The sequence below is a fragment of the Sminthopsis crassicaudata genome, chromosome 3, assembly GCF_048593235.1.
Source record: "Sminthopsis crassicaudata isolate SCR6 chromosome 3, ASM4859323v1, whole genome shotgun sequence".
NCBI classification, from domain to species: domain Eukaryota; kingdom Metazoa; phylum Chordata; class Mammalia; order Dasyuromorphia; family Dasyuridae; genus Sminthopsis; species Sminthopsis crassicaudata.
The window spans coordinates 172757893-172771168 of NC_133619.1; the positions used below are offsets into that span (position 1 = coordinate 172757893).

Below are 13276 nucleotides of genomic sequence, written 5' to 3' on the forward strand. Positions count from 1 at the left end.
AGCAGTTGAATAATCTGTCCCGGGCCTATCAATTTCTAGCATTCATTTGAAATGAACAAAAGAGATGGTATCATTTCCTATAGGAAAAAAAAATACTAGCTAGTACCCTGGAATCAAACCACTAACTCAGACCGACCAGTCCTATCACACTCTTTTTAGTCTGGTGTGTGGCATTCCATTCAGATGACCTAAGAAGTACTAAAGTTACATCTTTGTGCATGGAGTTGGATGAATAAAATACACATTTATTGTACAAAGGAGATTCGTTGCTTGTTTGCTGACTTTTCACTTTTTTGGCAGGCTCCAACTCCTGAAATTAAAGCAACCTGGGTAAATGAAATCCGAAAAGTCTTAACCAGTCAGCTGCAGGCTTGTAGAGGTAAATAATTTTTTCTCCAGAATTCTGTACACCCAACTGATTTCTACTTAGAGGGAAAAAAATCTTTAAACTTCTACCTGTTTAAAAAAAAATGTCAAGCTCCAAAAGTCTTTCTTATATACAAATACATCCTGCCTTGTGTTTGTCCTTTCTTACAGAGGCTAGTCAGCACCGAGCATTGGAACAGACTCAGAGCCTGCCATTACCTACATCCTCTAACACAAGGTGGGTGGCCATAAATATAGCATGTGAAGCATGGTAGGCTTTTTGGCTCCAGAGTGTAGTCTCATTTTCTTTATCTGACACTTTCCCTCTTAGCCTCCTCCTTCTCTGAGGGGGTTGAATGGCTTCTAACATTGCTTCCAACTCCAAAAATGCCCCTAGTATTCTTTATACATTATACATGTACTATCTCTACACTGACAACACCCTTTGAATCTGATCTCTCTACTCACACAACAATTACCTTTAATACTTCATCTCAACTACATCATGACAGTCTCTGAATTGATCTCTCTACCTCCCCATCCATCTTATACACCATTTCCAGAATAACCAATTCTAGCAGCATCCAATTACCTCTGGAGTAAAATATAAAATGTGGCTTCTAAATCCCTATACAACCTTTTCTAATCTATCTATCCAGTCTAATTGAGCATTATTCCTGTTCCTGTTTTTTTTTGTGATTCAGCCTTTCTCTGTTCTACACTAACAGCTCTCCTTTTTATTCTTTTGCATTGCCCATTCCCTAGCATATACTTTCTCCTTATCTCTAACTGGGTTTTTCTTGGCAAAGATACTGGAATGTTTTGCCATTTTCTTCTTCAGCTCATTTTGTCGATGAAAAACTGAGGCAACTTGCCCAGAGTCACATAGCTTGTGAGAGTCTGAGACCAAATTTGAATTCATGTATATGAGTCTCCCTAACTCCAGGCCTGGTTCTTTAATGACTAGGCTACTTGATTTTCCCAAATGTCCACATTGTTATGTGTAACTATTTTATGTTTATGCTATGTGTATAGAGTATCCCAAAAGTTTCATTGTAGTTTTAAGCCATTAAAGCTTGAGCTATTTAATTGTATCTATTAGTTATTAAGGCTTAAAACTACAGTTAAAATTTTGGGATGCTATATATATTTTTATGTTTGTTTTCCTCACAAGAATGTATGATTCTTGCAAGTTAGAACTTGTTCATTCTTTGAACGAGCATAGTGTCTATTACTATAGCTACTTATAAATATTTGTTGATTACATACATGTTGGATTGATGTTATTCTGTCAGCTTACAAAGAAAAACATCTCTCTCCCCATATACCACCAATACCTTAAAAAAAGAAAAAGAAAGAAAAAACCTAGGCATCAACCTGGATTTTTGTATGTATCAAGCATTCATTGCCAACATCTAAATGGCAAATGATTAATTATAGGACTGCTACATGTTGTCACTTAATATTGGAAGATCAAATCACTTATATCTGCGTTTTAATTTCCTCACTGATAAAATACAAGATTTGGGGTTGACTTGATGACTTCTTAAGTCATCTTGAGCCAGTTCTATGGCTCAGTAGGGAGTGTTTGGGCTAGTGCCAGGCCCTATAAAGTTATCTTCCAACTATTCTGTATTTATCTTGTAAATTCTGACCCATCTATATTGTCACCCCCTAAGCTTCTTGAGGTAAAGACCATTTTTTGATTTTTCTTTGTATACCCAATGCCTATTAACATCTTATCTGGCATGTAATTGCTTAATAAATGATTCTTGATTGATTGATTAAGTTGTATATAAATAAAATGTAATTTTATATTCTAACTCATTTTCATTTGTTTTTTTTACTGGAACAAAATCATTTTCTATCACCTTGTTACAGGCCAGTGCCTTCAATGTTTTTAAACCTTTTTAAACCTTCTGACTTCCCATGCTAAAAAGAGGATGCTTGTGACAGAAACCACGCTTACTCTACAAACCAAAGCTTCAACCTTTGCAGCATTTATCCAAAAAAATAATGTTTCTTGAGAGGAGGAGGGAGACCCTATTAGCTAGTAGTATTTTTATGTACTTTATAAACAGAAGCATTCCCTCACTCAAAGCAGGGTTCAACAGGAAAATATTGCCAAGGTTGTAAAATAGAGAAGAATCAAGAACCTCCATATATACCAAGATCCCTGAAAAATTGTGAACGTGACTGTAAAATGATATCATTAAACATTGTTATTTGCTTCATCCCTTAGTCCCTCAAAAAACCAAACAAAGAACATTAAAAAATTAGAAGAAAGAAAAACTGATCCTGCAACCTTGGAGGGATATGTCAGTTCAGCATCAGTGCCGAAGAACCCAGACAAAAGCAAAGGTGAGGCTGCATGCATGCATTTTGTGGACTCACAGGTAGACAAACATCTATACCCAGTTACTGAATTAAATGTAACATATAAATTAGAAATTCACTCTTTTTTATTACAAGGTAGTGTTTATAAAGATAACTCTCAGGCTTCTATTGTTCCTGGTCTCCTTTTGTTAAGTCAATTAATATTGTCTTTTTTTCCCTCTCAGTAGTATTTTATTTCTTCAAATACAAGCAAATAATATTGCCTTTAACCCTATGACAGAAAGAAGCTTTCCTGAAACATGATGCTCCCCTGGAGACGGGTTTACAGTCCAGCTTGAATCTAGCCCTGATACTGCTTTGAGTATAGAGAGACATCTATGACAATAAGCTACAGTTCTCATTTTCCTCTAAATACATATCTGCTGTCTCTATTACTGTCTCCAAATGCTACCTCTGAGGTCTCTCTTTTCCTTGGAGTTTTTGTGTATTCTGTGTATATTCCCCATTTTCTTTGTCTTTCTTTTCCTTTATAGATGACACAGTAACTAGTTCTACCTCAGAGGGCTCTGCACTGTCCAAAAAGCGTTTTACACTGCAGGGTTTTGCTAACCTCAAAAGTCAGAAAGGTAAACACAACTCACTTTGGACTCTTTTTCACTTGTGTCCATCATTGTGATATTGTGTCATTGTATTTGTATGGCAACTCACTGGTGTGTTGTGTACAAATGTTGCTTTGTCTTCCCTGTTCTTGACTAGCATATGAGACTTAAAAAGAAGTTTTAAGCCCAATTACATATGCCCAAAGCATATCAACATTAAATAATAACTCACAATTTTTTTAAATTTTAACTTCTCCTTTGAGAAAGGAAAGTTTTTCCAAAGAAAACTTGCCCAGAAATTATTGCTGTCATTTTGCTTTTTGAAACGTAAATTCCTTTTTTCCCCTGTCATATCTTTTGTTAACCTTCCCTGCCATAATTGTTTTTTTTCTGAAAAATGTTGAGCCTCATGTTACAGTGTAGTCACATGGCTCTGTTTACTGGGAAATTTAACCCCTCTTGATTTTTTCCTGTGTATTCTGGGTAATGTAATTCTATACATATCCTTAGGTTATAGAGAGGCAAATAGCACTAGTGTTGCACGCTTGCCTTTGCAGAAACTCCATGTCCTGCTGCTAAGAGACAGAAGATGGCAGTAATCCTTCTACCAAGAGCAGGTTTCCATGGTGTTGATGTCTTCTCAGGGACAGCTAGCTGTTGTAGTAAACAGAGAGCTTTGTGACCCTGGGCAAGTCATATAACCCTATTTGTCTCAGTTTCCTCATGTATAAAAAGAGCTGGAGAAGGAAATGGCAAACCACTCCAGTATCTTTGCCAAGAAAACCCAAATGGGATCACAACCAAAATGACTCAACAATAACAAAGTTCCTCCTGAACAACAACAAAAAAATAGTAACAACTTAAAAATTCTATTAATCTTGCTTCCTTTTTAAAATTTTTTTCATTATTGAACCTTTTTATTTTCAAAACATATGCATAGATAATTTTCAATATTCATTTTTACAAAACCTTTTTCCTCCTTTTCCCCCTACCCCCTCTCTTTGATAGCAAATAATCCAATTTATGTTAAACATGTGCAGTTCTTCTATACCTATTTCCACAATTATCATGCTGCACAAGAAAGCTCAAATCAAAAAGGAATATTGAGAAAGAAAACAAAATGCATTGCTTCCTTTTGAAAACACAAATGTTTCATTTTTTTTACTCTATCTTATGAAGAATTATATCATATGGTTTCCATAAAATGTAGACTCATTTCCATGAGCTGCCTTCAGAAACTGTTTCATTTAAGAAAATATATTAGGCACTTGTTTTGTGCCAGGCACCAGGAGTACAAAATAGTCCCTGCTCTCAAGGAGCTTATACTGTGCTGAAAATCAACTCCTTCCTTTATAACTAGATTACATTTACTATGTTTACAATGTTTATTCTCATAACAGTTTTGCAATTACATCTATTTCTTGGAATCATTTTCCAGATCTTTCTCAATCCATAATTTAGATGCTCAGGGGTGTGACTATTTCATTGACCAAAACATATTGCAACCCCCTCTGCACCTTAGTAAATCTTTTTGAGATGCAGTAGTCAAGAAAATTAATCCCACAGAGGTAAACCTCTCTATAAACTCAGTGAGGCAAATGCACTGGCCCCTGCTTAGAAATCTTTCTTAGCTTAGTCAGACCTGCCACAGTGTATGCATCATTTTCTCTCCAGCAGAACCTTTAAGAATCGGGAGTGTCCTGTGCCATAGAGAAGCATCAGAGCAGGAAAAAATCAGAGCAGTGGAAAGAAAAGCCACAAGAAAATCTATATCCCACTCTAAAACAAACTCACTTATATTTCTCCCTCCTATTCTTCATTATCTCTCTTCTGTGTTTTTTTTCCTTTGCCTTTTCATCTTTCTGCAGCTTCTCCTACCAGTCCTGACAAAAAAGCTAAGCGACATGAAGTTAAGAGTGATCCAACTCCTTTTGGTTTAAGAGGTAGAGTGTTGCAACTTTTTGTACACAAAATGACAATCCACTTTCCAATCCCACCAGAAAAGCCTTTGGGGCACTTCAGAGATGCCATCTGTATTGCTGTTGGCTATTGATTTGTGTGAACTTAACACTTTCTTCCTTGTCAGAAAAAAACTTCACATGTTTATAACCATAAAGTTATGGTTATGTCATTCAAAAAATCATATGATAACAGTTCCATCAGGATCATCAGTCCTGTTATTAAGCCAAGTTTTTCTTTAGTACTTGAGTCTGGCCCATTCCTTTCCCAAAGTGAGACATTCTTAGCCTCCAGAGACTCTACAGGGTTCAGGCTGGTTCTTTCGACTTACTTCTGAGTAAAAAAACATCCCAGCTTTCCTAAGCACTTAAAACGAATTGTCACAAAAACACAAGCACTAGGGAAATATAAAAAAAAAATCCATTCAAATCCTTCTGTTTTCCCATGCATGTCTATTTATGATATAAATAATAATAACAATAAATTTATTAAATTAATTAAATGTTTATTTAATAATTTTTATTAAGTTATTTGGAAAAAAATTTTTATTCCAAGTATAAGGCTGGGATACACATTAACTATAAGCTTTATCACTTAGGCTTTTCTAACTAAGACATGAGCCCAGTCAGAGCCCTTCACATCCAATCTGCTTCTTCCATTTGTCCCTTAAAGAGATTTTTTTACAGAAATTAAAGCTGATGCATATCTATTTGGTTCCTTTATATAACATACTGTTTTATCAAAAAGTTCCCTAGAATAAATACATAAATCATAGGATTTTAGTGCTTTATAGCTAAAACTAATCCCAGGAATGTAGTATTGTTATATTCTTCCATATTTATTACTTTCTAGGGACTTTCGAATTTCAAGTTTTACATGTTTGTTTCCTTGCCTTCTCTATTTTAATGCAATAATAGTTTCCAGGGCCTGTTAAAGAATCTTTGTCCAGAGGACATTTGGCAGATATTTTCAAGCCCAGTAAAATAATGTGCTACAGCCAGGGGCTCTGCTTTAGGCCCAACCACTGTTTTTATCTTTGGCAAATGCTATCACACTCCTCTAGACTTTAGCATAAAAAAGATTAGTAACAATTTCAGCATCCAGTCCTCTTTGCCCAGGGTTTTATAGGTAGAGTGTTAGAAAGCACAATTAAGGAGGAATTGGCGGCTAGTGATAGATTTCCACTTAATATTTTGTCTAGGCATTTCAGAAATTGTTTCAGTTCCCAAAGGTAGAACCCCCCCAAAGCATGCTAAATTACAGTGAGAGTTAACATAGAAAAACTCACAATTCCTAGTTCTTTCACAGATGCAAGCTCAGTGGTAACACTGACCAGGGCCAGGTGGTTCAGCTCATCTAACTTGGCCCCCACAGCCCAGCACAGGAAAGGTAAAGTCCAAGACTGGCCTGGCCCTGACTTGCTCCCCAATCTTGCTGTAATTTAGAGTGAATCCTAATCTTGGTGTGCAATAGAACTGCACTGAAAATGGCTATGGCTCTTTCTGGCTATAACTAGTCTATTTAGAATGCTTCTTGCTGAGTTAAGACACTCTGCTGACTAATGGCAAACTGAAAGGAGAGAGAGTAAACAGGAATGAAGCTCCTTTTTCTCCCCATCTTATCTGTTTCCTCTTTACTTGCACAAAGTGGTCTTTTGACCCCTTTTTAAAGCCAGGCTTTTCACTGAGATTAAAAGCAATTGACATTTATGGGGTAAATTGAGCTTCAGTCAACTCTACCCCTACCACCTTTCCAAAAATATTTGTGTTTGGCTATTTTTAGTTGCTTGGATCCAGTGAAAATCAGGCTGCCCACCGTACTGGATTATAATTTGGGAAATGCATGCTGTGTATTCTGGTTGGGTCAGAACCAGAAAAGAAATTAGAATGGCTTTGTTCTCATTTCTGCTTGTCCCTAATCATAAGCAGCATGGCCCTGTGGACACAGTATGGCTTTTACTCCCATGTGAATTAAGCTTAAATTTGTTAACCAATAGAGTGTATTTTAAAAGGTTATTTGGATTTTTTAATGTCTATTCACATTAACAGTTTTACAGTCCTAAAACAAAATTGAAGTCTCAGCAACAAAAAGGAAATATCTAGATATATCTGTATGTGTATATATGCACATATATACACACACCTTTGTATATTGTCTATTTAGGGGTATGTTATCTCATTATAGAGGCAGAATAGTATGGTATTGCAATTCTCAAACTTTTTTGGCCTTTACATACCAACAAATTATCAAAGACCCAAAAAGCTTTTGTTTATTATATCCATTGCTATTTACTGTCTTTGAAATTTAAACTGATAAATTTTTAAAATATTTATTAATTCATTGAAAAATACTGCTAAACTCAATATATAGTAACATCATTAAACTATTATTTTTCCAAAAAACATTTAGTGGCTTTGTTTTACATGTTTTTGCAAATCTGGCTTAATAAAAGACAGCTATATTTAATTTATTGAATTTATCATAATATAGTGCTTTGGTCGAAACATATGAAGAAAATCTGATCTCAGATAAGTAGTTAAAAAAGAAGAGGTATATTCTAATAGGCAAATAGTATATTTGTCTGTGGACCACACTTTGAGAACTACTGGTGTAATTAATAGAAAACAGCTTTGGATTTAAGAGTTTCTGAGTTCAAGTTTTGTCTCTGACACATACCAGCTATATGATTCTGGATAAATCACTTAACCACTTATTGCCCAGGATATGCTGATTTTCCTTAGTAGTTTCCAACTTCAGTGAAATCACAGATCCAATCTGAAAAGAACTCCGCCCCCAAAAAAGCATAAATACTTTTTCTTCCTTTGATATTTTAAAAATTAATCTAGTGAATTAGAAAATTTGTTCTTTTTTTCCCCCTAATTCTGGATGATATGATGGTTTGTAAAAGCAGAGGCACCAAAAAAGTTCTTTTTTTTTTTAAGTGATCATCTCTGATGTGAGGCAGAAGTATAGTTATCTCAAGTGTTCCTAGTGAGTTCCCACTGGAGTGTTCACCAAAGCAGACTAATAGAGAAATACCTTTTGCTAGAGAAGAAATCTCCTTTCTTTCTTGTAGAGGGCAAGTACAATTTTGAAAGGTCTCCAGATAGATAGATAGTATGAAATGAAGAAGAGATCTGGAATTAATTGCTTTTCATTGTGTTTGCTTGGCAGATGGTAGCATTTGTCAACTTTCAATCCTTATTATTGCAGTATTTAATTTTACAACTAGACTTTGAACAGCTTATGCTAGGTATTTCTGAAATCTAAGGAAATAGTAGAATTCGGAAAATATATGATATATGGGCAAAAATTTTTGCCTTTAAATTCCAAAGTTTTGCTCATAAATGCTATTTACATATATCTATATATTAAATGTTATTTATATATATCTAGATATGGCACATCTTGGATCAAATATTTAAGATTTTCATATTATGGCTCTGACACTTTGTAGTTGCATGACCTTGGGCATATATCCCTTTATCCAAATGTTAGTTTTTTCATATGTAAAATAGAGATGATAATATTTGAACTACTTATTTCAAAAGTGGTTGTATGGAAAATATTGTGTATTACTTGAAGTCCTTGGAAATATGAGCTCATATTTATCTAACTTATTCAGGACTCTAAAATTCTGTATTTTTGCCTCAAAGTTGGTGCCTTTGATTAAGATATTAATTCTAATTAATTTCTTACTTCTTTATCAGGTTGGACTAAAAATTCCTATTCGCTTGATGCCTCTGAAGACAATGATGGCTGGTCAAGCACTGAGGAACCCCTCAATTCATCAGATGCAGAGGAAGAAGGTGGAGCAGGACCCAGGAAACTGGTGAGCCCTTTAAAGCATTTTCATTCTGACTATGACATGTTACAAGTGTATCCTGCTATATTTTGAAGATATTCTTCTTTTAAAAATTCACTTAAACCAGATTTCATCTTCTGAATCTGATCTCCTTATTGGCAATCTGGTAATCTCACAAATATCTAATCCTTCCTTCTGTGATTTGAGTCTAATTGGAAGTGTCCCCTCGTACTGAAAATCAGACTTTCTCAGTTCTCTTAGGAGTCTCTCTGCTAAATAATTATTTAAACAAAACCCCTCAATTCCATTATTTTGTAATGTTAATTACACTATTTTCTCTTATTGGGGAGAGGGAGGATAAATTAGAAGGTTCCTGAGTTTTTCTAAAGCAGGGAACATCTATACAAGCTCATGAAGTTGGTTTGGAGTAAAGTTGTGTAAAATTCATGAAAATATATGTACATTTTTTGTGTAGTAATGCGTTTGAACCAAAGAAGTCTTCAAATGTGACATTAGTGCCTCATGGCAAGAAATTATATAAACAACAGCTAACATTTACATAGTTCTTGCTCTGTGTCAGGCACTATACAAAGCCCTTTATAGTTATTATCTCATTTGATTATGTGATTGACATTCACAAGTAGGGGCAGATTCCATCCTCTTGCATTTCCTCATAGGGACTTCAACTTCCTCACCCCCACAAACTCCCCTTTATTCACCCCCATTCTAGGCACCTATAGAATTTACACCAAAAATTTTGACATTGCCTTATAGTGAGTTGTCATTGTTTCATGTTAAAAATCCAACCCTTATTCTACTGTCTATGAAGCCCAGAACCATGTCTCAAAGTCTGTTCTGTTTCTATACTCAGTCAGAGCTAGGTAAAGCTGTTCACAGCTACCTGATTGCTTCTCAGTATACACTAGTGTATATATATATATGTGTGTGTGTGTGTGTGTGTGTGTGTGTGTGTGTGTGTATAAGCATATATGTAAGTATATAATATATAATATAAGCATATAATATATATAAATATATATTATAAATTGTCAACAAAGCCCCATTAAAAAAGTTCATATTCAAAAGAACATTCCCAATACTAGAATTTTTTGTTGTTGCTACCCTTTGTTCATTCCTTTTTTATCCTTCTTTCCCAAACATTAGGCTCCTGGCAAATATACAGTTGTGGCTGACCATGATGAAAAAGGAGGTCCAGAATCCCTTGCTGTGAAAAGTGGAGATACAGTAGAATTGCTACAGGAGGGAGAAGAGGGACTTTGGTAAGGGAGAAAATCATCTGAGCTTCTTAGCTTTTTTAAGATTTATTTTTTAAATGCATGGAATAGAACCATTTGACAGACACCACCTTTCTTAGGTTTGTAAAGAACCTGACCACCAGCAAGGAAGGCTGGGTACCAGCCAACAACCTGTTAGCATTGATTAGCAACTCAAAATCAGCTCAGTCTTTGAGCAGCTCAGGTAAGACCATTGCCTATATATCCACGGTTGCCTGCTTTCCCATTCCCAAGTATGCATCCATCTATGTGTTTAAAAGCAAAGTTACAATATTTGTTTATTCTCCTAATCATTTTCCCTCTTCTTTAGAATCTGGCACGGGTTCCACCTTTCTGAGCTCCTCTTCAAGCTGCAGTGAGAGTTGCAATGCTACCTTCTCAGACATCAAGGGTTAACAACTAAGAGCTTACCTATTAAAATTCCTGAAATAAGAACACCACGTGCAAAATTCTGATGGCCAAATTGCAAGGGTGAAAATCATCACATACATCTGACAGTTTTGTCTTACTTGGAATTTCCTTAGTTTAGAGAAGGGAAAGTTTCTTTTAAAAATAAAAAGTAATCAGAAGATGACTCTGACAAACTGAAAATAATTTACTGGAAAAACTCTTTTGCTGTACATAGAACAACATAAGGTGCAAAGATAAAAGGAAATGATCTGCAGTGGAACACTCCAGAAGTTTCTCATCTCTAATTGTGATTCCAGAACCCACTCCCTAATGTATAATATTCCAGTTTTTACAGAAAGATACCCGTTCAATCAAGCCACATTGGAAGAAATGAACAGTGGAGAATGGCCTGGTAAAAACAAGGCTTTGTACAATGTATGACTAAGCAAACTTACTCTACTAATCACTCTCGATGAACATTTTTTCCAAGACATTTATGGGTTAATAGTATCTCATTATAAATAACTAGAAATCATGTTTTGGTCCAATTATTCTGCTTTTGTTTTCTTCTGAAAGAATGTGCATCCCTTTGAAGTTGGTTGCTAAAGAAATGAACAATTCATTGACCCAACAGCTTGGAGACAGGACTATTTTATCTTCTACAACTTTTTTTTTGAGGGAATTATTTGCTGGCCATTTTTTTTCTCTGTGTGTGGTATTTTGGCCTCTTACCAAGTTCTTTACCAAGAATCACTGTGTTTACAATGAAACAAAACACAATTTGATACCACCTTTGATACAGAACTATTTTTTGTTACTAAGGTTCACATTTAAACATATTTGTAAAAATTAAATGCTATCTTACCTGTCTATAACACCAAGACAAATTGATTTGGCTAAAGCTCTTTGGTTGTTGGTGAATGAAATTGGGCTGGTTTTGATTGCCAGAAGAAAATACAAACTATAAATATTCATCCTTTTTTCTACCAAAAAAAAAAGGTGTGGAGAAACTTTCCATTTTTTAAATAACTTCTCTACATTATATATCTTTTTTACTGTTTTTAAAGAAATGGTGAAGATGCAATTTATGCAGGCCATTAGCCCAAACAGTGCTTTTTCTTATAGCCTGAGATTCAGCCTTCAACTATGCAGGCTTAGACCTTAACTGGTCTATTCCAATCCAGAACTTTCCTCTTCTTAAGAAACAAAGGTTTGGCCATCCATGTAATGTTATTTTACAGTTCTATGAACATATCAATATTAATGCATAGAATTTTTTTTTGCTCAAAGCAGAAAACTGAAATGTCTTTGTGTGTGTTTCAGAAAAAAACCTCTTGTTCTACTGATTGTTGAAACACACTGTACCTGATTGGGGCAAATATTTTTTATATGTATGTATATATGTTAATGTTTGTATATATGTATATATAAATATTGATGTAAAGTATGTATTTATAGTCTCCTGCTGCTGAGAGTATGTCACTTTACAATCCATAAATACAAGTCTTCCTAATGTCCTAAAACATGAGATGGATCAAGGTTTTTGTTTTTTAGTCTGCCTCCCATATGCTCTATCCGAAGGAAATCACTCCACCTTTTCCATGGTCTGTGAATCTCTCCTTAGCCAGAAATCTCTTGCCTCAAGTGCGGTATTAAAAATGGAACATGGAAAGAGGCATGATGATGTTTCTTCAGGTTTGTAAATTATTTGTAAATGCCATGTAACATAATTTACTTGTCTATTGTTCAAATGCTTTCCTCAAGACCGACTTGCTATTTTGTGATTGCCTCATCTTAGCACTTTAAACCTCACATTTCATTCACTGTTACTTTTTTCTACTGCTAATGTAAATGGCGTACAAAATTAGAATTCTTTATTGTATGTATTATGGTTGAAATGTATGTATTATGGATGAATAAACCTCAGCAGCTCTTTGCTGTATGCATATCTCTCATTTTATAAAGAGAATCATAGCATTATCTATGTGTCTTATTATATCAGAGTACAATATGGTGGGGGGGTTTTTTCCCTCCCTCTTGAAGTATATAAATCTAATCTTAAATAGGATTGTTCAGCTTCCTTTGCTTTTTTGTCTTAAAGTTGTTGGTCTTTAGAAGGACTCAGCCTATCATTGTGTGACTGGAGAGATCATTTATCTGTTATGGTCTTTTAGTTGTAGTTACCTGAAGGTGACTTCACTTTCATCCACCACTAATGAAGAAAATGAGAGAACAATTTAAAATTGTGAAGGGATTTTATCATCTCATTTCTATGGAATGTGGTATTCTGGGTCATACATGGAAACATAAAACTGCACAATCTAACATGGTTATGTTGCTAAGGTGGAAGTATTATGCATCCTTATTACCATCTTCCTATTTACTTTACTCAACTTGTTCAAGAAATACTTAGCAAGAACCTACTAAGGTAAGTATTCTGTTAAATATTTGCAAAAAGAAAATTTAAAAATCCTTAAAACATTTCAAATAGAGACATTATATTATCCCTGTTTTCTGAAAGAAGA

At 34.8% G+C, this 13276-nt stretch overlaps 1 protein-coding gene across 1 annotated transcript in view; it reads left to right on the forward strand.

Moving 5' to 3' along the window:
* Positions 1–12693, forward strand: part of MCF2L (MCF.2 cell line derived transforming sequence like) — a 208183-nt gene extending 195490 nt beyond the window's left edge. Inside the window, 9 exon segments of the mRNA XM_074299566.1 lie at positions 301–379; positions 538–604; positions 2609–2727; positions 3237–3329; positions 5171–5245; positions 8972–9093; positions 10231–10346; positions 10442–10545; positions 10672–12693. Coding sequence (XP_074155667.1) covers positions 301–379; positions 538–604; positions 2609–2727; positions 3237–3329; positions 5171–5245; positions 8972–9093; positions 10231–10346; positions 10442–10545; positions 10672–10757 — 861 coding nt within the window. The 3' untranslated portion in view covers positions 10758–12693.
* Positions 12694–13276: the final 583 nt, after the last annotated feature.